Source organism: Lontra canadensis, unplaced genomic scaffold (genome assembly GCF_010015895.1).
Source record: "Lontra canadensis isolate GAN:19392208 unplaced genomic scaffold, GSC_riverotter_1.0 scaffold25, whole genome shotgun sequence".
Classification (NCBI taxonomy): Eukaryota; Metazoa; Chordata; class Mammalia; order Carnivora; family Mustelidae; genus Lontra; species Lontra canadensis.
In genome coordinates, this window is record NW_022631019.1 from 17,098,445 (window position 1) to 17,125,304 (window position 26,860).

Consider the following 26,860-nt stretch of genomic DNA (forward strand, 5'->3'; position numbering starts at 1 on the left):
TTTGCTAAAGGGAGAAAAGACCCCACCAACAAATAAAGAAAGGTATGTCCAAACTTTAAGGAGTCACAAATTTACCTTAAAAACTCATGCCATGTCTTTGCCTTACAAAAAGATAGGTATCTGGATTAAAATGAAATTTGATGTTCCAAAGCGCTTTTCAGGAGCAGTTTTGTTCCTCAGATGTTGACCAGCGCTCTTAAGACTCCGTGCTTTTGGGCACCTGGGTGGCTTGGTTGGTTAAGTGTCTGCACTGGGCTCAGGTCATGATCCCTGGGTCCTGGGATGGAGTCCTGGGATCCAGTCCTGTAAGGGGCTCCCTGCTCAGTGGGGAATCTGCTTCTCCCTCTGCCTCTCCCCACTCCCCCACCCACTTGTGCGCAGGCTCTCTCTCTCTCTCTCTTGCTCTCAAAGAAAAAAAAAAATCTTAAAAAAAAGACTTTATGCTGTTATCAAGAATAGCCAAATTATGGAAAGAGCCCAAGTGTCCCATTGACTGATGAATGGATAAAGATGTGTGTGTGGGGGGAATATATATATATATATATATATATATATATATATATACACACACACATATATGTATATACACACATATATATGTGTGTATATATATATGGTATGATTAGGGAACAAACCGGAAGAACATATGGGAAGGGAAAAAGTGGGATGGAAGCAAACCATAAGAGATTCTTAATGATAGAACAAACAGGGTTGATGGAGGGAAGGGGGTGGGGGAAGGGCTAAATGGGTGATGGGTATTAAGGATGGCACTCGTCACGTTGAACACTAGAATTAACTAGAATTTAAATAAAAATTTAGGGGAAAAAAAGGCTCTATGCTGGATTGTCCAGAGAACTGGGGACCAAGACTCGAACATGGAGGTCATCTCATGGGGGAAGACTAGCCAGTGACTGCCACTTAATACAGTCCATGATATGGGCTGTAATTGAGGGGTTGACTTTGTCCTTGAGGGGCTGTATTGAGTTGAATAATGTCCCCCCAGATTTCAGGTACACTCAGAACCAGTGAATGTTTCCTTATTTGGAAATAGTCTTTGTAGATGTAATTTGTTCAATTAGGATGAGGTCATACAGGATTAGAATGTGCCTGAATCCAAAGATTGACATCCTTGAAAGAAGACACCAAGAGATAAGGTGAGGAGAGGAGGGTCATATGAAGATGGAGGCAGAGATTGGAGTTATGTTGCTACAAGCCAAAGAACTTCAGGAGTTGCCAAAGTTTGGAAGAAGCAAGGAAAGATACTCCCTTAAACCTTTGCAGGGAACATGGCCCTGGTGATGCCTTGATTTTGGACTTCTAGCTTCCAGAAACTTCCATGAAAGAGTAAGTTTCTGTTGTTTAAAGCCACTTGGTGGAAAAAAAAAATTAAGATTTTTATTTTTAAGTACTCTCTCCACCCAACGTAGGGCTCGAACTCACAACCATGAGATAAAAAATAATAAATTCCACCAACTGAGGCAGCCAGGAACCCCAAGAAATTAATACAGGACATAAAATGAAGTATACTGAGAAATAACGTTGAGTTAAGGTTGCAGCAATCTGATGTTATAGAAATTGAGTATTATTCCTAATCAAGCAGAATTTGACTGAACTAGGCCAAGAGGTTAGTGGTAAAGAGGGGTAGGCTTTGGAAACTCCAGCTTTGGGTACATATCAGCAGTGTGATCTCAGGCGAGTAATTTTTGCCTCTTGAATGTTTCCTTATCAAAAAAATATGAAGGTACCAAGACCCTCTTGGTCAGGCAATTCTGAAGACTAAGTAAAATACTTCATTTGAAAGTACTTATCCCAGTGTGTGGCACATAGTAAAGATTCAATAAAAACCAGCTGGCATTTATGACCAGAGCACATAGTAGGTCTACCCTACCTAAAGTTGCCTCAATCAATCCCTATCACATGACCTTGATGATTTCCTTCATTGTACCACCAGTAATTATCTTCTTTAGTGGCTGTCTTCCCACCAAAACGTAGAATGTAAACCTCATTAGACAGGGGCAGAACCTGTCTAATTTATGGCGCACAACCAGGACTTAGCACAAAGGCGGGTATGTTTTTGTGAGATGGGTGCATGAGTGAATGGATAGTGGGCACCTTGTCTGGCAAACAGACAATGGAACTGAACTGAGGGGCAACCGGGAACGATTTGGGGGTTTATAAAATCTTAGTGAATGTCTTCCTTTTTCTTGGAGTTAGACTGAGCCATTGCCTGCTTCCAGTGGAAGGACTTCAGAGGGGCCACAAAATTCTCTGAAAATTCTGTGTCAGCCAGTCCCAGCCTCCCTTGTATTCCCCAGGAACCTAGGAGGTCACAGTGGCTGTGAGTGGAGGTTATCAGGGAGTCAAGTGGGGCCATTGCCCTAATAACAAGATTCCTTGAACTAGAGGCTTGTCAATTACCTATGAAAGAGGTAGGATCAACACCCTTGGTCCTCATTGTATCAAATGTTTTGGTCCTCAGTAGGAAAGGGTGACCAGAGAGTGGGGTCTTTTATAGCCTTAGAACCAAGGAGGTCCCAACAATCAAGCAAGAACAGGGTTGGCCAGCCATCCCATCTGACGTCTTGAGATCCCGGGAAAATAATCCATTAATCTTCTCAGATATCCTCTGAGTCCCTCATTGCTGAGCCTGAAGGCTCCACCTGGCTCCCATGGTCTCTGGAGGATGCAAGCACTAAGCCCTCTTGTTAGGGGAGGTTCTCCTAACCTGAACATGCACTGAGCCTCCTCAAGCCTCTTGCCCACTTTGCCACTCCTCACAGGGCTTATCCAACAGTCTGCATGTAAACAGGCACGGCCAGGCTACCTGCCAGGGTCAGTGCCATCAGTCATCAGCGAAAGGGGGTAAGTGTCCAAGCCTCTGGGGCCTGGCTCAAGTAAGACAATAGGGTCAAGGCTGCTCCTCCAGAGAGTGAAATGACTCTGACTCAGCTTGTTTAAAACTGTGAAAACTCATCAGCATTCAGAGCAGTTTAGTCCTCTGGAATCTGACCATGGGGTGATTTTCACATCAGCCTCTGTCTCAGTGACTGAGGACCTTGGGACTTCTTTGTTTCCTTCAAGTCCGAGTCTCCTCAGATGTTTCCTCCAGTGGGCCAGCCAGTGGTGGGCAGAGGAGCGGATCTCCCCACTCCTCAGGGCATAGATGATGGGGTTGATCATGGAGTTGACAAGGCAGAGCAAGGAGAAGAAGGCAAAGACCTTCTTGACCTGGTCGCTTAGGGTGGTGGTCAGGCTGTAGACCATGAGGGCCAGTACCGGGAGCCAGCATACGAAAAGCACGGCCAGCACCACCCCCAGGGTCTTGGCCAACCTCACATCAAGCCTCATTCGCACCATTCCTGGCATCTGCCTGTCCTGGTGTTCAGCCAAGCTGGCTACATGCTGATGGGCCTTCCAGAGGACATGTCCATATGTGTAGATGATGCCAGAGAAGAGGGAAGCAATGAACAGGAGCCAGCCCAGCAGATAGTCATTGGGGATCAGTGGGAATAGCTCAGAGCAGGGACTGGGACAGCAAGTCCATCCCATAAGGGGCAGGTAGGAGACCAATGCTGAGAGGACCCACATGATGCCCAGGGTTGCCAGTGCCCTCCCACGGGTGAGTAGGACTTTGTATGTAGGTGGATGGCACAGACAGAGGTAGCGGTCAATGGCAGTCAGTAGTAGACTGCCTACAGAGGCTGTGAAGTTCATAGTCACGCTGCCAATCTTCAGTAGGAAGACAGCCTTGGAATCCATGCCATGGAAGACATGGAATTCCACAAAGTTGCAAGCAAAGATCACACTGGCAAGGAAGTCAGCCACAGCCAAGCTGCTAATGAACAGGTATGAGGGCTTCCTGCGGAGCTGGTGGGAGGACAGGATAAGGCAGAGCACAGCCAGGTTCTCCAGGGCACTTAGCAGGGCAAGAGAGGTGCACAGCACGGCAACAGCTATCCTTTGGGAACCGTTCAGGACCATGTACTCCTTCATGGGGTCGAAATCCAAGCCATCCTTACAGCCATTGGCTGCCTCCATCACCCAGCGTCTCTCCATGAGGTAGGTCCCTTGGCTCCTGCTGGGCTTGTCAAGAAGCCTTTGCTGTAGTACAATGAGAAGAAGAAAGGAATCTTTTTCAATCAGGCAATAATGACTTCACACAGTCAATATAGCTCTAGACCAACCCTTTACCTGTGTTGAGGAATCACATGTTAAAATAGCAATTTATATTTTGTTCCTTTATATTTTGCCCTCTTTCCATTCTACTGGGTCACTAGATCTGTACCGGTTGCCTTAGGAGAGGTATGTGGGAATTCAAGATGCAGAAGTGGCCTGTGAGGTTTTCAGTCTTTTGTTTCCAAAAAGACCAATCCTGAGACTTCCCTTTAAAAGAGAAAACTTCAAGGGCCAATAATTAAGAAATCAAAACCAAGAAAAAATGGAATCCAGAATACTAAGATGGAGGGGATTTTTCCATTGGTTTTCTGTTCTGTTTTTTGTTTGTTTGTTTGTTTGTTTGTTTGTCTGCTTGTTTTGGTAAGTAAGATGCTGAGGTTTTAACAACAAAGACAAAACTTTGTCTTCACATCAGCAGCGTTGCCAGATAAAATATAATAAATCCAGATAAACCTGAATGTCAGATAATTAATCTTTTTTTTTTGTATAAGTATGTTTTAAATATTGAGAAACACGAAACCAGAGCACCCAAATATCATATGGGACATCATTAGATACTATTAGAAAGCAAACTTGAAATTTCTCTGGAGGAATATACCTTCTAGCCAGGGCACATGAGTTTCTCACATGAAGGGACCCATGGGATTTGAACTCCCAATGTAAAATAACAAAATACGTAAGGACATGTGAATAAGAGTTCGCAGAAATGTCAGTAGAATGAGAATTTCAAGGACTTCATGCCATTGTTGGGAATATGTTTAATATAATTAAACCATAAGGAATCAAAAACATGAGTACATAATGGAAGACTGCCTAGGCAGATTTGAAAAAGAATCAAGTAGAATATCTGGAATTCTGGAAGTGAAAAACAAAGTCTTTGAAATGAGAACCCTTAAAGGTAGGTGAGAGAACAGAACAGATTAGTTGGAAAGCATCGATCCCAAAGGTAGATCTGGACATTTCTGAAAACGCGGCACAAAGAGACAAAGAGATGGGGCAGATGAAAGAGAGGCTAAGGACTGAATGAAAAGCCCTAGAATATATCTAACTGGAGTTTCAGAAGGGAAGAATAGAAGTGGGGTGGGCATTGGGGAGGTCATAGAAGGGGCTGCGGAGAGTGGAGAATTGTCCAGAATTCTCCTTATCCTCCTCAGATTCAGAAATCATAGTGCACTACAAGCAGAATTTATTTATTTATTTATTTATTTATTTATTTATTTATTTATTTATTTATGACTTTCATTTATTTATTTGAGAGAGAGCGAGAGAGAAAGCATTAGAGAGTACAAGCAGGGAGAGGGAGAAGCAGGGGGGCTCGATCTCAGGACCCAGGGACCACGACCTGAGCTGAAAGCAGCCACTTAACTGGCTGAGCCATCCAGGTGCTCCTATTATTTTTTTTTTTTAAGTTTTTATTTACTTGAGAGAGAGAGATAACATAAGCTGGGGAGAAGGGCAGAGAGAGAAAGATGAAGAAGCAGGCTCCCTGCTAAGCAGGGAGCTTGTCCCAGGGCTTGATCCCATGACAAGATGGGATCAAGATTTTACTCAGATCATGACCTGAGTAAAAGGCAGATGCTAACCAACTGAGCCACCTAGGCACCCCTACAAGCAGGATTTAAAAAAACAAATTAATTCCATATTCACATATATCATAATAAAACTTCAGAACATGAAAGACGAAGAGAAAAAATTAAAAGCAATCAGAGAGAAAGGACACAATACTAGCATATGAATCATAATAAAACTTAAATGCAGAATTTCCAATAACAACAAAAGCCAGAAGAAGGGGGGGGGCGCTAAACTCTAACTCAAGCTAAAGAAATACAAGTCAAGTTGTCCATGAACAGACCTTTCCTTTTTTTTTTTTTTTTTAAGATTTTATTTATTTATTTGACAGAGAGAGATCACAAGTAGGCAGAGAGGCGGCAGAGAGAGAGGGAGAAGCAGGCTCCCCGCTGAGCAGAGAGCCTGATGCGGGGCTCCATCCCAGGACCTTGAGATCATGACCTGAGCTGAAGGCAGAGGCCTAACCCACTGAGCCACCCAGGCGCCCGAACAGACCTTTCCTGAAGGAACATCTAAAAGGTATGCCATCAGCAGAAAGAAATTCTTCACAGAGGGAAGAACAGAGAGGCAAGAAGGAATTGTGAACAGATATGTTTCTAAATGTATGAGCAAATAAAAACAAATGTCTGTATAAAGCAATAATAATAGGGGCGCCTGGGTGGCTCAGTGGGTTAAAGCCTCTGCCTTTGGCTCAGGTCATGATTTCAGGGTCCTGGGATCGAGCCCTGCATTGGAGGGTCTCTGCTCAGCAGGGAGCCTGCTTCCCCCCGCCCCTGCCCTGCCTACTTGTGATCTCTGTCAAATAAATAAATAAAATTTTAAGAAAAGCAATAATAATAATGCTAATTATTGATTTGGAGGGTATAAAAACAAAATGGAAGTAAAATTGTGAATCACAGTAATATAAGCCAAGAAAGAGATGGAGTTGAAGCTTTATTTAGACTATTTAGGCTTTTAAAAATCAAGCATTGAACTCCTGAGTATAAAATCAGCCACTCCTCACAACCCCAGTACAGCAGCTCTTTCTGCCAATGGGTCCTTTCCCTGTGCTTTAATAAACCACCATTTTCCACAAAAAAAAAAAAAAAAAAAAATCAAGCATCATCTCTTACCTGCTGGTTGACTTTGATAGTTTATTAACTGAGCTCCATGCTTTTAACCAGACCCATCTTTAATCTAATTTCGACACAGCAGCAGTAGTGATCCCTTTAAAATACTTCAGATCATGCTACTTCTCTGTCCGAAACCTTGCGCAGGGACCATTCCATTCAGTGTAAAAGCCAAACAAGGTGCTTACAGTGGCCTAGAAGGCTTTATGTGTTCTGGCCCCATTACCTCTCTGATCTCCCTCATGTCATGCTTTCCTTGGTCAACCAGCTTTAGCCACACTGGCTGCCTGATGGGTCCAACCCCCTGTCACAGGGCCTTTGCACTGGCTGTTCCCTCTGCCTGAGCCCTCTTTCTCTAGATATATGCTTGACTCAGGCTCTCACTTTTTTCAAGTCTTGGCTCAAGTTTTACCTTTTCAATGACAGCTTTCCTACCACTCTAATACAGTAACTCACCCTATCCTTCTGCTCTTCTGGTCTCCCTAACTCTGCTCTGTCCCCACCCCCCATATCACTTACCATCTTCTTTTTTTTTAATTTAAATTTTAATTTTCTTAAAGATTTTATTTATTCATTCGACAGAGATTACAAGTAGACAGAGAGGCAGGCAGAGAGAGAGGAGGAAGCAGGCTCCCCAAGGAGCAGAGAGCCCAGCGCGGGGCTCAATCCCAGGACCCTGGGATCATGACCTGAACCGAAGGCAGAGGCTTTAACCCACTGAGCCACCCAGGCGCCCCCACTTACCATCTTCTAACATATACCTTACCCTACATCACTTACCTATTTATTTTGTTTTATTGTTCATTGTCTGTTTGTTCCACTAGAATTTAAGTTCTGTGAGGTCAAGGAACTATTTTGTCCACTGATACAAGTTCTTTGAGTAGTATCTGATATGTAATAGGTACTCAATAAATACTTGTAGACTTGAGGTGAAATGAAATTGAATAGCGACTGATTCTAGCATTCTTTTCTCAGAAGCTGATCAATTAAGCAGACAACATACTAATTAATAGAATGTATAAGATTTGAATATGCAACTAACAACCTGGATTAAATAGTCCTATATGGAACTCAACACCCAATAACTGGAGAATACACATTGTTTTCAAGTAAAGGTGGACATTTATCAAAACTGACTGAGTCTTGGGTGAAAAGTAGATTTCAACAAATTTAAAATAATCTGTAACATATAAATCATGTTCTCTAACCACAGTGCAATTTGTTAAAAAATCAAGAACTTAGGGGCACCTGGGTGGCTCAGTGGGTTAAACCTCTGCCTTCGGCTCAAGTCATGGTCTCAGGGTCCTGGGATCGAGCCCCGCATCGGGCTCTCTGCTCAGCAGGGAGTCTGCTTCCCCCTCTCCCTCTGCCTGCCTCTCTGCCTACTTGTGATCTCTCTCTCTCTGTCAAAAAACAAATTTTTTTTTAAAAATCAAGAACTTGAACATATAACTAACAAACTTCATAAGTACGAAGCATTAAAAATAGACTCCTGAGTAATTCTTGGGTCAAAGAACCCGAAAGGGTATTAGGAAATACTTAGAATTGTAACATTAAAACCTGTGGGCTCTATCTGCGCAGCACCAAAAAGGAAATGTATAGCCTTTTGTGCTCATATTAGAGAAGAAAAAAGACAAATGTCCTAAACATCACAAAATTAGAAAAAGAACAACAGTGTAAATACGAAGAAGGCAGAAGACAGAAATAATAAGACCAGAAATTAATGACATAGGAAAGCAAAGAAGACTAGAAAAAACTGGAAAGACTGAAGCCAGTTTTTTGAAAAGATAATAAAACAGGCAAACCTTACGTTAGATTTCTGAAGAAAAAAAGAGAACCCATACAGAAGAATAAAGACATGAACGAGAAATGGTCGATGATCCTTTGAAAAGATATCTACCCTCAGTAGCAACCACAGAAATGCAAGTTTCCCTCCTACCAGACTGGTAAAAAATTCAACTTTTATATGACAGAGTGTTGGAGAAGGCATGGACCAATGAGGACTTCCAGCGCCTCCAGGGGAGGGGGGCAAGTTGGCACAACCATTTTGGAGAGCAGCTCAGCGAAATCTGGTCTGGTCCATGTGACCAGGCCCTTGGATGCATCAGCTCCTGGGAATGTGCTCCTGAGGGACCCTGACACGTGTGACCGATGACACAGGGCTACAAGAGTATACATTTCCTTCTCTTGTTCCTTATTTATTTATTTAATAATGTGGCAACTAGGAAATTGTAAATGACAGGTATCTCCCGACGTGTCTTCAGGGGAACAGTGCTAGCCCAAGCCAAGGTGGTGTACTGCTCCTGGAGAGCCAGGGCAGGGCGCCCTGCTCAGCAGCCATTGCCGGAAGCCCCTCCCTGCTCTCCTACTCCCCGATCCTCTGCCATTTCCCAGATCGTTCTACTTTCTTGCACCTTTGCCCACACATTCCCGCCAAGGTTCCTTTCTCTGGCTGACCCTCCTTCTTTACCCTACTTCTGAACTCATCTTTCAACCCGTGAAGATTTCCCTGATGCCCCGTCACACAGGAAGCTCCCAGCCCTACTCTGCTTAGTTTGTAACCAGTTCGACACTAGCCTAGGCTTTTCTCCAACCAGATAAATAACGGAACTAACCAACGTTTGTATGGAATTTAAATTCTACAGAATAATTTCCACAGCTACAATCTAATATAATCCATATAACTTTATAATATAAAACTTATGGGTATTGGAGTGCCTGGCTGGTTCAGTCAGTATAGCCTGTGACTCGATCTCAGGGTTGGAAGTTCGAGCCCCACATGGGGCATGGAGCTAAAAAATAAAGGGTGCCTGCGTGGTTCATTTGGTTAAGCAGCAGATTCTTGACTTCAGCTCAGGTCATGATCTTAGGGTCCTAGGGTCTAGCTCCAGGTCGGGCTTCTTGCTCAGCACAGTCTGCTTGAGATTCTCTTGCTCCCTCTCTCTCTGCCTCTCCCCACCCTGAGTCATGTTCTCTCTCTCTAAATAAATAAAATAAAAATTATTGGTATTGTTATTTCACAGATAAAGCAGGCTCAGAGACATTAAACCACTTGGCAGAGGCCCCACAGCTTGTCAAGGTCAGAGACTGGGTCTTCATTATTTCTGGGTCTTCATTGCGTTGCACATACCTACACACAGTAGGTGCTCAAAAACTCCCAATGGAATGAACCCATTTGGATGGAAAGGGGCTGCCTCAAATGGAGTGGACCCCAAGTAGGAGTGTAAGGGGGAGAGCAGCACACCCTGTAGCTTGAAATTCCAGCCTGGTTGCCTTGTTCAAGATAACAAATGCCTCGGGTTTCCCATTTCTCATCTGTAAGATGAGTTTTGTGAGGGTTTAAGTAAATTAATATGATACCTGTGCTTATTATTATTATTCTGAGCATCTTCAAATGAGGATAATTCACCTACTGTGTGTGGTTGTTAAGAATAATATGCCTGACACATCCAAAGAGCTCGGTAAATGGCAGCCCCTATTATAATCCAGTATTTTAAAATTAAAAAAAAAAAAAAAAGATTGTAGGGGCGCCTGGGTGGCTCAGTGGGTTAAAGCCTCTGCCTTTGGCTTGGGTCATGATCCCAAGGTCCTGGGATGGAGCCCTGCGTCGGGCTCTCTGCTCAGCAGAGAGCCTGCTTCCTCCTCTCTCTCTGCCTGCTTCTCTGCCTACTTGTGATCTCTGTCTGTCAAATAAATAAATACAATCTTAAAAAGAGATTGTATTTATTTATTTGATAGAGAGATCGAGAGAATGAGCACACAAGCAGGGGGAACAGCAGAGGGAGGAGGAGAAGCAGGCTTCCCACTGAGCAGGGAGCCCAATGTTGGGCTTGATCCCAGGTCCCTGGGATCATAACCCAAGCTGAAGGCAATCACTTAACTGACTGAGCCACCCAGGTGCCCCTGTTTTTAAAAATTTTAAGAGAGCAGAACAATTTTTACAATTGATGGAACCCCTGTTCCTAAGTCAGGTAAAACCTGTGTTCATATCACCTTTGCCCTCTCTTCAAGGCAGTCTGAAGAGGATATCAAAAACCTCTCATCTAATTCAGCTCCATCATTTCAGCATTGAGAAAACAGTCCAGGGGTAGGGATGTAACGTCCTGAGGTCACCCAACCAAAGGGCAGCGGAGCTGGAACTAGATTTCATATCCCAAATCACAAGACGAGACCCTTGGTCTGGAGGCGCAGAGATGACCCTGCACACAGAAGCTGGGAAGGGGCATTTGCCTGGGACAGAGAGCAGGTGCTCAGTGTTGCCAGAGCCACACCAGAGCTGAGACAGGAAATGGTGCCAACTTCGTTCTCGGCACTGGTCACGAATGAGTGACAGTGCAAGGCTTTCTCAGTTCCCATGTCCCCACCCTGCCACTTCGGGAAGCTTCCTCCCTGCACCCTGCTGCCCCAGCCAGACTCCCCCTGTCCCCGTATGTCCCTTAGGAAACAGTCCCCTCTCATCAGAGAATGGCTTACCCCACGCAGAGTCCAGCCTAGAAGAGCGAGGCTGGTGTGGTGGCTGTCGGCATGCTGAGCTTCACCCAGGTCTGGTCTGGCCACTGACCTGTGGTATCGTCCAAATTAGATAAGGACAGGAAACGCAGGCCTTTGGATGGAGGGCCTAACGAGACAACATCCGACTGCAACAGGATGCGGAGAGCAACAGGAAACCCATCTCCCTGCCTGGTTCCCCTGTGGGCAGATAGAAATACCTTCTGGAATCAGAGTGTCTGACTCCTAGACGGGCCTCCTTCCCAGGGCAAGGACGGGCATCTGAGTGCCCAGCACGGAGGGAGACTCTGCAGGGCCATTAGTTCCACCCTCTGCTGTGGCTGGTCATGTGACCCTGGGCAAGTCCCTTCAACTTTCTGAGCCCCTTTTCTCACATATGAAATGACAAGGACAATACCTGTCCCAGTCTCTTTGGAAAAAGCTATTGGCGGATGGCCTCTACTGAGGCTTTTTCACTGGGTCCACTGTGATGGGGTCTCCATTCTTTCCAGGTGTGTGTAAGACTTTACACCTGTGCATTTGTCAGGGGAAAGTGTTCATGTTTTTTACCCCGTGTCTGGGGAGTTCCAAATAGTAAGAAGGACGGAGGCAGACAAAACCATTTCGTGACTGACTCTGTACAAAAGGACGATTGAAAGAGAACCGCCCCACCAGCCAAGTGCCACCCCACCTTAGAACAAGCCAAAGCCTCAGAACTACCTGACACGCTTTGGTCAGACAGCATGTTGGTGCTCGGCGGCTAAGCTGCAGCCGGCAGCCTGCAGCCTGACTTAGGCTGAGTGGGTGGGAAGGGAACCTTCAGGTGAGGGGGTGGTGGTGGGAAGGTGCAGGGAGTTGCCCCTGGGGGGTTTTTCCACCTGAACTGAAAGTACGAAGTGAAAATGAATGCCATAGTAACAACTGCCCCCTCGTTCCTAGTGTTTAAAGCCAGGGACAACCTGTGAGGTGAAAAGAACGCGACTCTCTGGCTGTGGTCACTACACCTACAGTGAAAAGCTGAGATTAGAGGCTAAGAGCCAGCATTTTTCTCTCTGACTGGGAGTGGGTGGCGGGGTGGGTGGGTGCGGTCCTGGGATCCAGTTCCTATTCTGCTACTGAGCGTCTTTGGATAGCTCCCTTCTCCTTTTTGGGTCTTTCTTTTTTCATCTGTCTATCTTCCTTCCTTCCTTCCTTCCTTCCTTTCTTTCTTTCTTCCTTTCTTCTTTCTTTCTTTCATTCTTTTTTAAAAAAAGACTTTATTTATTTATTTGGCGCAGAGAGAGAGATCACAAGCAAGGGGAGAGACAGGCAGAGGGAGAGGGAGAGGGAGGTTCCCTGCTGAACAGGGAGCTCGACGTGGGGCTCTATCCTAGGACCCTGGGATCATGACCTGAGCTGAAAGCAGATGCTTAACTGACTGAACCACCCAGGCGCCCCTCTTTTCTCATCTTGAAAGCAGGTGGGTAGACTGGGTGATTTTTTAGGTCTCCTCCCGGATATTTACCACGTCGAATCCCAGTGTCGCAGGTTTTGCAACCAGACCTCTCTGGATTGGAATCCAGCTCTCTACTTTACGGGCTGTGTGACATTGGGCAAGTTACTTCACCTTTTTGGGCCTCTGTCTCGTTCATTTTTAAATGAGAGAAATACCACCCTTATCTCATTGTTGTGCAGATTAAGTAACAGAAGTTTACTAAACTTGTGGCACTGTGCCTGGCTCCTAGCACATGTCCAGTAAAAGGCAGGAAGTGACTTCATTGAGTTAGTTTATAGGATTTTACAGGATTCTGTGCTTGAGTCTTGTCTGACCCACACCTGAGAGCTGAGGCAGATAGAAATCTCTCCGCTTATTCTCAGCTGACACTTTGCTACCATGAAGGCCAAGCCATCATGTTTTTTAAAAACTTATTTGGAGGGGCCTGGATGGCTCAGATGGAACAGCGTGTTACTCTTGATCTTGGGGTAGTGAGTTTGAACCCCACATCAGGTGTAGAAATTACTTAAATAAATACAACTTTTTAAAAAATAAATAAAAATAAAAATCTGTTTGACGTGCATGACCTTCTGGACCTGCTTCCCAGCACGCTGGGCTCTTGGTGCTGTGTCCAGCTGTAGGAAGGGAATCATGGGGGCTTCCTTCCACATTTCTTCTCCCAGTTCCCCTTGGTGTTTGACAGCACTTGGCTGCAAGTTGTAAGGAAGTTCTATGGAGTTTCGGGCTGTAGGCTATTGTCCTTTGCCCAAATCTTATCTATTTTTTTCAGGTCCTAAAGCAAGGCCACCTTCTCCAGGAAGCCTTCTCTGATTTCTCCCAGCCCCTCCAGGTGGATGAAACTCATTGAGTCCTGCTGCATGGATCACTGTCTACCTTCTATTCTTTGTAACAATAATATATGTCTCATCTTGCTTCCTGGACTGTGAGCTTCTAGTTTTGAGAGTAGAATCTGGGCGAGGGAGTGATAACATCTTTGTATTCTAATTCCCCTCACGCTGAAACAAAATTCTTTTAATGACAGGTTCCAAGCTAAGCTAAGCAGCCTTTATGGAGGTGGAAGTCAGCCCTGAGGAGACAATTAGATGGCCCTTGAGCCTCTACTTCCTGTTCCCAAACCATGACAGACATTGCCCATTGGTCCCGGTCCCTCATCCTGAGCCTCACCATGAGCTCCTCACCATAGCACTGCTTGCCCAGGGAACCAGACTTCTGGAAAGACTGGGAACCACAAAGAGCAGGTCAAAAGCAGAAAGTGAACTGAAAGATTGGCAACTGTCCTTGCTCTTGACCTTGTACTCTTGACCTTGTAAACAGACAAGTACGTAGTCATCCGAGGGGAGGGGGAACAGCATGTGGGTGAAGGAAACTAAAATCTCTTCTGCGGTATAAGTCCAGGAGAAGTTTATTGATGCAAGGCAAAATATGGAAATTGTCCTAGGGGAGAGAAGCAAAGGGCTGCCCAGACCGACTGATTGATTGATTGATTGATTGATGTCTAAGATTTGTATTTATTTGACAGAAAGAGAGAGAGAGCAAGCGAGCATAAGCAGGGGGAGCAGCAGAGGGAATGGGAGAGGCACACTCTTCACTGAGCAGGGAGCCTGATGCGGGGCTCGATCCCAGGACCCTGAGATCGTGACCTGAGCTGAAGGCAGATGCTTAACAACTGAGCCACACAGGCATCCCCAAGGCTGATTTCTTCAGTACTTTCTCTTTGGATTTCCAGCACTGGAGCACAGGGCCTGGCATAAAGCAAGCACTTAGATATTTTAAAATAAACTTACTGAATAAATGAATAAATGAATGAATGAATGAACAAATGTAAACTGAGGAAAAAAGCAGTCTTCTTCAGAGAGACTCTGTGCTTTCTTTTCCCTCAGCTGCCAGGAAGCTTAGAACTAAATCTGATGTAAACCTGCAGTCCTGGGTCATTCAAGGTTGGTTCCTGATTCATTTCTTCTTCTTCTTTTTAAAGTGGTTTCTAATGTTTTGCTTTTATTTCCACTGCCCTAATTCATAATATAGGCCACCTCCAGTCCTTTAAGGAAAGAATTTGTAATTTATAAAAATTGGCACAAAGGATCATCATTAAGGCTGTTCTTAAATGTCTAGTGGTTGGCAGAGAAACTCATGCCCCATGTGTGGAGTTCTAAGATTCCATCCCAAGTCGGCTGTCCACCCACCATTCGCCATTCTCATCCAGGAGTCTGTGGGGCCACCACCTGCTGTCTCGACACTCATTCTCCCTGGACCTTCCTTCCTCATCTATCTTTATCAGCTCCAGCCTCTCTCCTGGGAGGAATTAAGCTAAATGGTGCCTGAGGCCTCTTTCCACTGCAGCAAAGGTTAAGAGCCAAGGTTTTGGAATGAAACATTGCTGGCTTCACTTCCCAGCCCTGTGTGTGGGCTGTGTGACCTGGGGGCCAGTTCTCAAACTCTCTGAGCCTCAGTTTCTTCATCTGTGGCTGGGGACATGATTACTACCTGCATTGTTGATGTGCAGATTACATAATGATTTAAAACAATTAAGCAATCTCGTGGGGGTGTCTGAGTGAGCTGTAGTGTGTTTGTGTGTGACATGGTAGAAAGAAAAGGGTCCCAGGTTAGGAATCAGATGCTCAGGGTTGGAGCCTGGCTCTGACACCAGTTGGTTCTAGGGTGTAGTCACTTTCTCTCCCTCTCCCCTGCACTGCTGTCTGAAAAGAGGATCAGGGGATAACGATGATGAGGCTTGGCACTGGACTAGCACTCTCCACACATTATCTCATTTAAACCTCCAAACAACCTTGCAAAGCTGGTATAATTATTTTCCATATTTTACAGATGAGGAAATTGGGGCCCAGAGATTTAAGAAACTTGCTGGGGGCCCCAGGAACCCACAGTCTTGTTCATTCCTCTGAAGCCCCAGGGTCCATCCTGTTGTTTTACATTCTTTAATTCTTGGTAATCAACTAACTGATCTGAAATCTCCCCACAGGACAGTTTTGTTGAGTCTTTTCAAATATCTTCTTCCTTTTTTTCAGCTACCTTATACTCCAGCAACTTCCCTTTTAAGGAATGAACTACTAATGCCCATATCGTATTTGACAGTTTACATAATTTTCCCCACTGTTATCTGAGGCAGGTAGCATTTCTTGAGCAAACAAGTTCAGAGAAGGCATGTCACCCCAAATTCGCAGCAAGTGACAGGCAGAACTAGGACTTGAGCCCTTGTGCTTTGACAAAGTCAGGTTGGTAATGGGACAGGATCTTAATGCAGGACCCTGCTGAGGGTGATGGTTCTAACAACAGACACAGGCCATCTTTAGTCTTTAGCCCCAGAGGCAAATCGCATCATTTCTCTTTCTGGCTTTTTCCTCTATTGACCAGTTTCATTCAGTAATGCCTCCCTGGCTACATTAGTGGGTATAAATTTTAGTCTTATCCCCACCAACCTGGTGGAGTCCTCATCTCCTCACCCCCAAGGATTTGCCAGTCAGGCTCTTGGGCTTTGGAGTTAGACAGACCTGACTTCCAGTCCTGGCACCACCAAACGTTAGCTCTATGCCCTCAGATGAAGTCACTACTGTATTCACTTGTTTTCCTCAGTTTCCTCATCTGTAAAATGGGAGTAAACAAACAGTGCACTCTTCATCGGTGGTGGTGAGGCACAAGAATTAATTGAGATAGCATCATGCTTAATACAGTGCCTGGCACACAGTGAGTCCTCAATTGATGGCGGACTATATATATATATAAGTATATATATATATAAAATATACAGTAGCCAGGCAATATATATAAAATACACATGCATATCACAGCTTTCTTCTGACTTCCCCAAGTTCTTTGCTAACTGGCACTGAATGAGAATGACAACGGCTTCTCTGTCATGCCTTTGGGCTGGTGAAGGGGGTCAAGGAGAAAGGCTGAGAGTCAGGAAGGGGGTTGGGACAGTGTTAGGAGAACAGAGGGAGAAGATCACGTTTCCATTCAGGATGTTTGGTGTTGAGTGAATGGGAGTGAAAGGGAGAGTGCCTCGGAGTCTGACGGATTATTAACCAGGCTGGGAAAAGGAAGTCGGCACCTCTCAGCCTGCAGTCCAGACAAGAGCCCTGGGCCAAGGAGACAGGTTCCAGTGTGGGATGGAACTGAAGGCTGGGTAACCTCAGACCAAACGGTCCTCTTCTCTGTATGCCCATCTGCACCACCAATGGGTTTTTGATGACACCTCAAAGGGTCCTTCCAGCTTGGAAGCTGTGCAATTAACCCCACGGGACGCGGTGGGAAGGGGGTGTCATTAGATTGCAGATGAGCTGGCGTGAGAAAGCCAGCTCAGGAAAGCCTGGAGCAACGGTTCTCAAACTCTGCCATCTCAGCACCCCTTTACCCTCCTAAAAGTTACCCAGACCCTAAAGGGCTCTCATTGAGGTAGGTTCCATCTTTTACTATGCACTGTATTAGAAAATAAAATTGAAAACTTAAAAAATGTATTGAAGGCACCTTTTATATTATTGCATGCTAATAGAGATAACATATTTCTCATGAGAATTTCTTTGGGGGAACCTCTTAACGGTCTGGCAGCTGGATTTTCATCTCTGCTTCTGTGTTCAGCCCGTGGCCATATATCACTGTGGTTAAAGTAGGTGAAGAATATGAATTCGTCACTGTCCTGTCGTACTTCCTTTGTGGCGGGCACTCTAAGAGGCATTTTACCTACATAGTCTCCTTTATCTTGTAAATTGCACTTTTGGATAGATTGTCTCATCCAATAACCCCTCCCCTGGACTTTTTTCTAAGAGGGAGAGGTGGGTGGGAGGGGCAGGGTTGGGTGGAGGGAGAGAATCCCAAGCAGGCTCCATTTCCAGCACAGAGCCTGACACAGGGCTCAATCTCATGACCCTGTGATCATGACCTGAGCCGAAATCAAGAGCCAGACGCTGAACCCACTGAGCCACCCAGGCACCGCTTTTCCTGTTTTAAGATGAGGAAGCTGAGGCTTAGCTAGATGGATTTGCCCAAGGTGGCACAGCTTGCAGGTGGCAGAGTCAGAACTCAGTCCTAGGCCATGATGCTGGTGGCCGGCCTGGAGGGAGGGGCATCTTTCCCATACTTTGGGCAACAATCTCTTCCCTCTCCTTTTCCTCCTTTCCTCCCTGGACTGTTTGCTCCAGCCAGGGCCTCCAGCGCCTCCGTTAGCTGCCAGGATCTCAGCGCCAAGAGAGCAGGTGCTTGTCGTCTGTTTCAGTCACTACTGTGTCTCAAGTGCCTGGCACCCAGCCTGGCACACGGTAGCTACTCGGTAAATATTTGCCGAATGAATTGGTTGAAGGACTTCTTGCCGATCCTTGTGAAAATCCTGAAGGAGGTTGACCATCTTCAAGATTTCCAAAGGGGACACAACGGATCTCTTTACAGGGGGAAAGAAGGCTGATGGAGTGTGTATCAGCAAGAAGGGCATCCCAGGCTTAGCATTTCGAAGTGATTCCCAAAGGCTCAATGGTGAGAGGACTTAGGACAAGCCTTTCAGAGCCTCACCTTGCCCTGCTGTAAACGGGGGAGGGTGGGATCTTGGGTGACTGCACCTTACTACATGCCGCTTGCTCTTTCTGTGCCAAGCATGGCTTTGCCTGTGATCTTGGCTAATCCTCACAAGAAGCAATGGAAGGCAGTACTGTTATCCTTGCCTCTGTTTTGCAGACAAGGTGACCAACGCACATAGAGACGAAGTGACTTGCCTGAGGTCCTACAGAAGGGCAGAGCCCAATTTGAACCCAGGCTCAGACCTGTAATCATCAGACCTTCTGCTCCCGGTTGCTCACTCCAGCCAGCTTCTGCAGCCTTCTCCTATGGACCTCTATCCTTTCTGGGGGGCTCCTTGAAATTCTGTGAGTAGCATAAGGTCCCCTGCTTCCCGCCTCACCAGATCCCAGGGTTCAGGGTCTCAGGATGGACTGTCTGATGACGTGTGTCTTAGTTCTGTCCCAACAGGGAGGTCCCCTGTGATTCAGGGCTCCCATTCTCTGCCCTTCACCTTCATTTTTATAATAGGAATTAAAAGGCCTCTACCTCTCTTTCAAAGAAAACCTGCTACAGAAAAGTTTGAAGGCTCAGTCACAGTAAAGTCTAAATGACTGATCACAGTGCGTGGATCTCCATGACCCTGAGGGTGGTCTGCTACGCGTGAAAGCTTGGTTATCCGTCATTGGGAAGGGTGTGTGGTGTGTGTGTGTGTGTGTGTGTGTGTTTAAAGATATTATTTATTTATTTGAGAGAGAGAGAGAAAGAGAGTGCAAGTGGGAGATGAGAGGGGGCAGAGAGAGAGGGAGAAGCAGTCTCCCCGCCGAGCAGAGAGCCCAGTGCAGGGCTGGATCCCAGGACCCTGAGTTCAGCATCTGAGCCAAAGGCAGACACTTAACTGACTGAGCCATCCAGGCGCCCCAGTTAGGGAGCATTGCTAAAATCATACCTGGAGATGTCTGGTCACCCCTTCTGACCATGAAGTGCTCTCTGTAGGGCAAACAAGACCTTAAAACCATGATGACAAGGACTTTTTATGGGGCTTCTCTATACAGCAGAGAGTAGGCAAGGCTTAAACGAGTGGCGGACACTGGGAATCATGTGCCGTTCCCCCAGCCTCCTCGACTTCTTCCTGGCTCCCCGGATCCTAAAGGGTAGGGTCCCTGCCCTAACCTTGATTCTGGTTCTTTCTAGTTGCCGCAGTGGGGTTTGCGATTCAGACTGGTTCATCCAGCAGGTGGGAGTGGTGGGGTGACACAGCAGGCCAGTTCTTGAAACAGCAGTGAGCATGACAGGTATAGGAAGTAACACTGAATGAGCGCTTGTTGTATACCACGTGCTGGACACTGTTCTGTGAACTTGACCTATTAACTCATATATTCTGCATGACAAGCCAACCGGGGCACTGGGAGTAGTCCCATTTTATAATTGAGGAAACTGGGACCTGCGAGGAGGCTGATGCACAGGCTTGAGGCCACTGACGTCTGGGTGGTGACAGAGTGGCTAGAGGTCACAGAGAAGCTGAATGCAGGCTGATGAGTGAATTAAATCTGGAGTGGGCCGTCCCGCCATGGAGAGATGGGGAGAAGCTGGAGACGGGCCAGACTTTGGGGGAGGTGATGTTCACACACACTCTGCCTACCCCTTTGTGATAGAGCGAATAATGTGCACGAGTGTATCTGCTTGCTTTGGGGCCTGGGGTGGTGAAAAGGAAGGCATGTTCTCATTTCTGGCCTGGAATTTGGGATCAGACCCAGTGTACTGATTCCCTTGGTACATAATGTGCAAGGAGACCTGGGTTTCCATCTCAGCTTCCGTAAAGGTAGGTGATAAACAGATAAAGATCAATGGAGGCTAAGAAGGAAACTTACAGGGGCACCTGGGTGGCTCAGTGTCCGACTTCGGCTCAGGTCATGATCTGAGGGTCCTGGGATCAAACCTGGTGTCCGGCTCTGTGCTCAGTGTGGAGTTTGCTTCTCCCTCTCCCCCAGCCTCTCCCTTGCTCATTCTCTCTTTCTGTGTCAAATAAATAAATAAAATCTAAAAAAAAAAAAAGAGGAGGAATGTATAGACAGAGGTTTAAAAGGCAGCGCCAAGTCATAGCTGTGAGTTCTGCTGCTGCCTCTCTTATTAGATCTGTGGTCTCTTGGGTAAACGGCCTCACCTCCCTGAGCCTCAGTGTCCTCATCTGTAAAAAGGGGATAATGAAAGTTTCTCCACTCAGGGCCGTTGTGAGGAGTAAATGGAGAAGGCGGCACATCGCAGATGCGTAGCACAGTGCCTCGCTGGCACTCAGTCTACCCTCAGTAAATGTTAACCGTTATGTTTCTTGTCTATGTGCTGGGCTCTCTGAGGATCGTGCCCCAAACGGAAAGAGTAAAATAAGATAGAATGAGGGGGTCAGACTGGAATGTGTCCAGTCTCTTGCGACTCAGGAACTGTTTCACAGTAATATATCATGTTAGAAACCCCAGTGGGAATTAGTTGGGCCATTTCATGATTTTGTATGGCCCGTGAGAAGGAAGCGATTTTAAGTCAAATGTAGTATTTTCAATAAGAGAATCGGTTCAAAATTTTCCCTCGCATTTATTTTAAACCATTTATAATACATGCATGATCTGTGAAGAGCAATTCTGACTTCTCTTCACTTCCCAAGGGGCACCTGTTCTTGATCTCTGTACATTCAGGACAGAAGAGATGGCCTGGTGGGTGAATACATTTTGAAGTGGTGTTTTATTGGGGGACCAAATGGACATTAAAATAGGCTGAGATATAACAAGAGAAGGGAAATCACTTTTGGGACTGGAGGGTTTGAATTCTGGCATTTGACGCTTAGACAGCTGATTTGGACCTTTTTAGAAGAATCTTAAACAAGAGAAAATAGATCTCAGGTCCCTGTTGGCAAGTGTCTCCCTGCATGTCTCCTGCAAGTGGAAATCGCCTTTATGCCCGACACAGGCGAAGACAGAGCACATGTTATTCTCTCTCTCTCTTTTTTAAAAGATTTTATTTATTTATTTGACAGACAGAGATCACAAGTAGGCAGAGAGGCAGTCAGAGAGAGAGAGAGGGGGAAGCAGGCTCCCTGCTGAGCAGAGAGCCTGATGCGGGACTTGATCCCAGGACCCTGAGATCATGACCTGAGCCGGAGGCAGAGGCTTAACCCACTGAGCCACCCAGGCGCCCTTCTCTTTTTAACACTCTCTGAAATTTCGGGATGTGCAGTAATTTCCCTGGTAAGCTATATAAGAAATGTGATCAGACAAACACGATTTATGAAGCTTGAGGTAAATTTGCAGGGAAGAGATCAACTTCCTTCTCCTTATTTCCTCGTGTTTCTGACATCAGAGTTCCTTTTGCGTCCTGTCTTTAATCTGGTTCATTAAGGGTATAAATTAAATAATAAATGATGAAGAAAAAGATCAACCTAAAATCGTAAATCAATGGCCAAATGATAAACATCCTGGTTGGAAGAAATTAGATCATCATTTGTTTGATCACCGCCAACTTCTGCTTTTGATTCTTCTGTTTATCTTAAGAAGCTCTCACACTGAGAAAAATACCTTTTAAGTAGCAAAATAATTACTCACTAATTTTTTAAAGAAATGGAACCAAGCTCCATGACCTTCTAATGGTGTGAACCTTCTGGAACACCTCCCTTCCTGTTAGGCAAAGCTGGTGGAAAATAATGAAAACACAGACCTGGGTTTGCGGCTTGTCTCTGCCATTTACCTGCTGTGACTGAGCCTTGGTGATCCCATCTGCCAAGTGGGTACCATTAAGATAGGACTCATGTGAAGTCTTGGAGAAGGTCTGTGAAATACCTTGCACCCCCTTCTGGTTCTCAGCAGGCTCCTGTCCCCTGCTTTTAGCTCCATCAGATACCCCCAGGACCCAGACAGATCCACGGAGACCCACAGAGTGTGGATCTGCTGTCTAGCAGAGGCAACACCGTGAACGCAGCTGTGGTTCTCAGAGGAACTTTGGGGTGGCCCCAGCCCCCCAGGGAGAGAAGGGCAGAGGGGAGAGGGGAGTTGTGGTGGGAGGGGCTGCCTCTGATTCACTATGTGAGCAGAAGACTGAGGAGCTCCCCTGTAGGGGTAGGAGCGGGTGGGGGAGGAGAAGAGAGGCAGCAAAGCCCACAGGACATCTGACCCAACCCATTTCTGCCCAGAGGTCTCACCAACATGCTTCCAGTTTGGATGGGATCCCAGCAACCTTCTTTCCCACACTTGACTTTAATGACCCGGGGGTATCCTGCCCTCTGGCCTACCCCACTGATCTGTCCTTTTCTTTCCTTGACCTTTGGGGTCTTCACTGCATGGGGGGGGCAGGATACACCCCATGCTCTGTGAACCCTCTCTCTCCAGAGGAGATGGAGGGAACAGGGAATAATGGGTCTTAAATTCTTTTCTGAGCTTAGCTGGAAGGGGGCTGATGGTTCCTCGAGGCTGCGATGGGCCATAGCGCTTTCAAGGAGCTCTCCATAGCAGGGTCCCTAGCTGGTTCTTATGGCAATAGAGCTGGTTTTGTGTTCAGACAGCCTGGAGTTTGACTCTTGTCTTTGCCATTTACCACCAGCTATATGACCTTGGGCAAGGTCTTAATCCTGCGTGAGCTTCCGTTTCTCACCTCTCAGATGTGGGTGCAGATGGTGCACCTCTCTCAGGGCTGTTGTGAGCACCGGGCAAGAGAAGGCAGCAGAGCTAACAGAGCTATGGCACGTAGTGAATACTCCGTAAACGTGAACTTCAGAAAATAAATGAGCTTCCCTTTGAGGCAGGATGGTAATGTTGGGCTTCATTTTTGGAGCTGGAGAAACTACGCGTTAGAAACGTGACGTGAGGGTCACCTGGGTGGCTCAGTCAGTTAAGTGTCCGTCTTCGGCTCAGGTCATGATCCCGGGGTCCTGCGATCGAGTCCTGCATCTGGCTCCCTGCTCAGCAGAGGAGTGTGCTTCTCCCTCTGCCTCTCACCTCATTTGTGCTCTCTCTCTCTCTCTCAAATAAATAAAATCTTTAAAAAAAAAAAAAAAGGCGGGGGGTGATGCGGCTCATCCCAGGCCACCTGACCTATCAGTGAGGAGGACTTGGGTAACGCTGCTGGTCTCCCTTCAAAAAGCAGTCTTGGTGTCTCCCGGCCAAAGGACGTTTTACAGGGGTTGAGGTAGAAAGCAGAAACTGTCTGAAGAGAGCCCTTTTTTCCTGTTCTTTGTGAAAGCCCGAGTTCAGTGAGAAGGTGAAGCTGGGGTCCCAGGTGGGTGGGGAGAAGAGCCTCTATCTGTGATCCAAAGCCAAGGACACAGGTCCCAGGGTCTCGGGTCCCTTGAGTTTTCACATCCTGGGCTCTGCTGTCTTGGGGAGATTGTGGGGCCTCTGGGTGAAGTTACCGGGTGGTAACCCAATCCTGAGGTTAAACCCAAGGCACAGTGGTTTCAAATCGTGGCAAAGAATCTGGACTCCAGGCACATGAGGGAAGCAGACAAAGCTGGACTTCAGGGATCCAACCCCTTTGGACAACAGGCATCCATCATAGGAGAAGCCAGGGCAGCATGAAGGCCAGGTGCCCCCCTTATTCTGTGCTCTGTATGAGCCCCTAGGATTCGGTGGGCAATGCTGGCAAGGGAGAGAAGCTAACTACACACTGAGACTCCTTTTCTGACCAGTCCAGTAGAGCGAGAGCTCTGAGTCCTACTGAATGTGCTTTAATGAGAAAGACCCAAAGAACATTCCGTGTACATCTGAGAGCTCAGGGTAAAAGTAACAGGTGCAACAAAGATGGGGAGGGAAGACAGGAGACACACTGGAGGGCTCTGCTCAGCTGAGCCATGCTACCATTTTGCCCACCTTAGCCACCTGCTCTCAACCAACCAAAAGGTGAAGGAAGTGGTTCTTTGGTAGAAATTGATGCTGGGGCCAGCGTCGTTGGGGGTCTTGCCTCCCAGGGCCTGCCCCAGTTCCTTTTGTGCCCCTTCTCTGCCTCAGTCCTGGCCTTTGTGTCCTCAAGGTGTCTACCTGCTACCCATTCGAGGGAAAAACAGCCTGCAGCCCCCTCCTCCTTATCTCTACTCCCCAGGAGCGGCTGATGGTGTGATGATCAGAATTGCCACCTTAAAGCCATTTGCTGAGCCTGGGTTCTCAGCCAGTGTCGCCATAGCCAGCCCTCCCCACAGGCCCATGAGTGCTGGTCTTGGGCCCAAAGTTCTCAGAAGAGGGAGCTGAGCGGGAAGGAGGGGGATGGATTTTCCTGAGGCCATGGAGTTATCAGCGCTGAGAGTCACCTGGGTGCTGGCTTGCTACAGACCCCTGGCCTTCCCCGGGTCTAGTGTGGCGCTAACACACTCCTGAGCCGCCCCGGTCAGGCTGTTGGCGTATAGGTGACTACCTCCCTCTGTGAGTGCTGATTCGTGGTCCTGTCCAAGGGTGAGGACCGCACAGCCCCGAGCCTGCCTATGAGTGGTCCTCACACACCTTAGGAGTCCTCCCCATTGGGGATCAGTTTCCTGCCCCTGGACAGACCCCCCAGCTTCTGACATCCCTGGGGGGGAAGGGGTAAAGGAGGAACACAGGTTTCACAAAACACACAAGTTCTCTGAAATGAGGAAGAGGCCCCAAATAAAACAACAACAGAAAGTTACTCACCGTGGTCTGTGGCTGAGCTCCTGGACCCTGCCGGGCTCTGAGGAGTCCTGGTGGTTGTGTGTCTGGGAGCTGCCCTGGGTCCCAGTCAGAGCTCCTGTTCTCAGCCACCCAAGTCGGCTTTCTCTCGCTTTTACTCTTTCTCACAGATCAGTGAACATGAGGAGGTCTGGCCTTCCGTCCCCGTCACCACTTCCCCTCTGGGTCCCCAGTGCCACAGCTTTTTTGTCCCTGTAATTGAGCTATTTCTCACAAGGAATCCTGGTCAGGGTAGGGCATAGGTATAGGCCCTGGAGTCAAGGGACTTGGGTTCTAATCCAACGTAGCTGTTAGGACCTTGAGCAATTCACTCAATCTTCCTAAACCTTAGTTTCTTCCTCTGCAAAATGGAGGTACGGCATTAGCCTTACACAGATCACCTGGAAGGACATTCCATTCCAATCCCTCTCGCCTATCAGATCAGAGCTTTGAAATCCAGTGCCTATAGGCGCCCGCCCGATAACAGAAATGGGTGAAGGGTGCTGGTATGGGGCGACAGAGAGTGGTGGGGGGCCGTGGGGGGACGGGGACACATGACCCAGTCAAAGGCAGCTGATCTCTCTCACCGATGGCCTGGCCTTGCTGCATGGGAATGCAGACTCAAGAGCCAGTTGTCCCAAGCATTTGGAACATGTGCCCCATTTTCCAAGAGAGAATAGAAATCCTGACTTTTATGTAATGGCTTCCAGTTTTCGAATGTTGACCACAAGGTCAAATCTTTTAAAAAATGCTGTGGGTCAAAACCAACCCCATTTTTCATTTCTATTTACCAGGCCACAGGCTGTCTGAAGGCAGGGATTGTGTCCCTAATGCCCAGTCCCCGGCTTAGTAAGTATTCAGGTACCTGGTACTGAGAAAAGTGTTTTCAATCCTATTATCAGGGCGAATATTGATCGATTGATTGATTGATTGATTGAAGTTTTTACTTAAATTCTAGCTAGTTAACCTACAGTGTCATATTAGTTTCAGGTGAACAGCCAGTGCTCATCATTAGGAGTTCCCTTCTGACTACCTATCACCCATATCCCATAACCCATATCCCCGCCCACGTCCCCTCCAGCAACCCACAGTGTGTCCTCTGTAGTTAAGAGTCTGTTTTATGGTTTATCAGATAGGTAAGATGAGAATCTACTTCTTCCTAGGGGTACAGAGATGAGTCTGATAAAGTTCCTGCCCTCCCCAGTGAATGGCAATTGATTATTTCATCCGATATTTTTACTTACGACCCCCATGTCCCAGACCCCAAGGAATGGACCTGGGCCAGTGGTTCTCAGGAAGGGAGATTCTGCCCCTGAGGCAGAGAGCTGCCAGATTCAGCAAGTAAAAATATGGGATGACAGTATCTGACATACACAGGCTGAAACGTTATTCGTTGTTTCTCTGAAATTGACATTTAACTGAGCATTCTGTATTTTCTCCAGCAACCTTACACAGAGGGCACATCTTACACAGAGGGCACATCTTCATGTCTGAAGATGGCACAGCTGGGATGGTTCTACTGACCTCCAGGGAGTGGAGGCAGAGGATGCTAGACAACAAAGACGAAGGGGTAGCAAACATCAGGAATCTGGGTAATAGTGGGGTCTCAGCCACTGCCCGGCTGTGGGTCGTCACTTCCTTTGTCTAGCCCGTATTTCCCCATTCCTAAAATGAGGAAGTTGGAGTTAATTGGTGTTTCTATAACTTCCTTATGCATTGGAGTCACCCAGAGGGCTTGTTAACACACAGATTGCTGCTCCTCCCACCCTAGGTTCCCGGCTGAAGTTGGCTTTGGGGGTCTGAGAATCTGCCTTCCTAACAAGTTCCCAGGGGATGTTGTTGGTCCTTGGACACACCCTGGGTGGCCC

General features: G+C 46.9%; 1 protein-coding gene across 4 annotated transcripts; it reads right to left on the reverse strand.

Moving 5' to 3' along the window:
- Window positions 1-1,428: 1,428 nt before the first annotated feature.
- CNR2 (cannabinoid receptor 2) lies at window positions 1,429-25,135 on the reverse strand. 4 transcript variants are annotated; one of them, XM_032863734.1, is made up of 3 exons: window positions 24,978-25,135; window positions 11,328-11,472; window positions 1,429-4,101 (listed from the first exon to the last, which is right to left on the reverse strand). In XM_032863734.1, the coding sequence occupies exon 3, from the start codon at window positions 4,054-4,056 to the stop codon at window positions 2,974-2,976; it is 1,083 nt and encodes a 360-aa protein (XP_032719625.1). In that variant the 5' UTR covers window positions 4,057-4,101; window positions 11,328-11,472; window positions 24,978-25,135; the 3' UTR covers window positions 1,429-2,973. The 4 variants fall into 4 exon arrangements, with proteins under 4 accessions (XP_032719625.1, XP_032719627.1, XP_032719626.1 ...); XM_032863736.1 differs by having other exon boundaries at window positions 11,328-11,415; window positions 24,978-25,115; XM_032863735.1 differs by lacking the exon at window positions 24,978-25,135 and adding an exon at window positions 11,761-12,023 and having other exon boundaries at window positions 11,328-11,415.
- Between the last annotated feature and the right edge of the window lie 1,725 nt (window positions 25,136-26,860).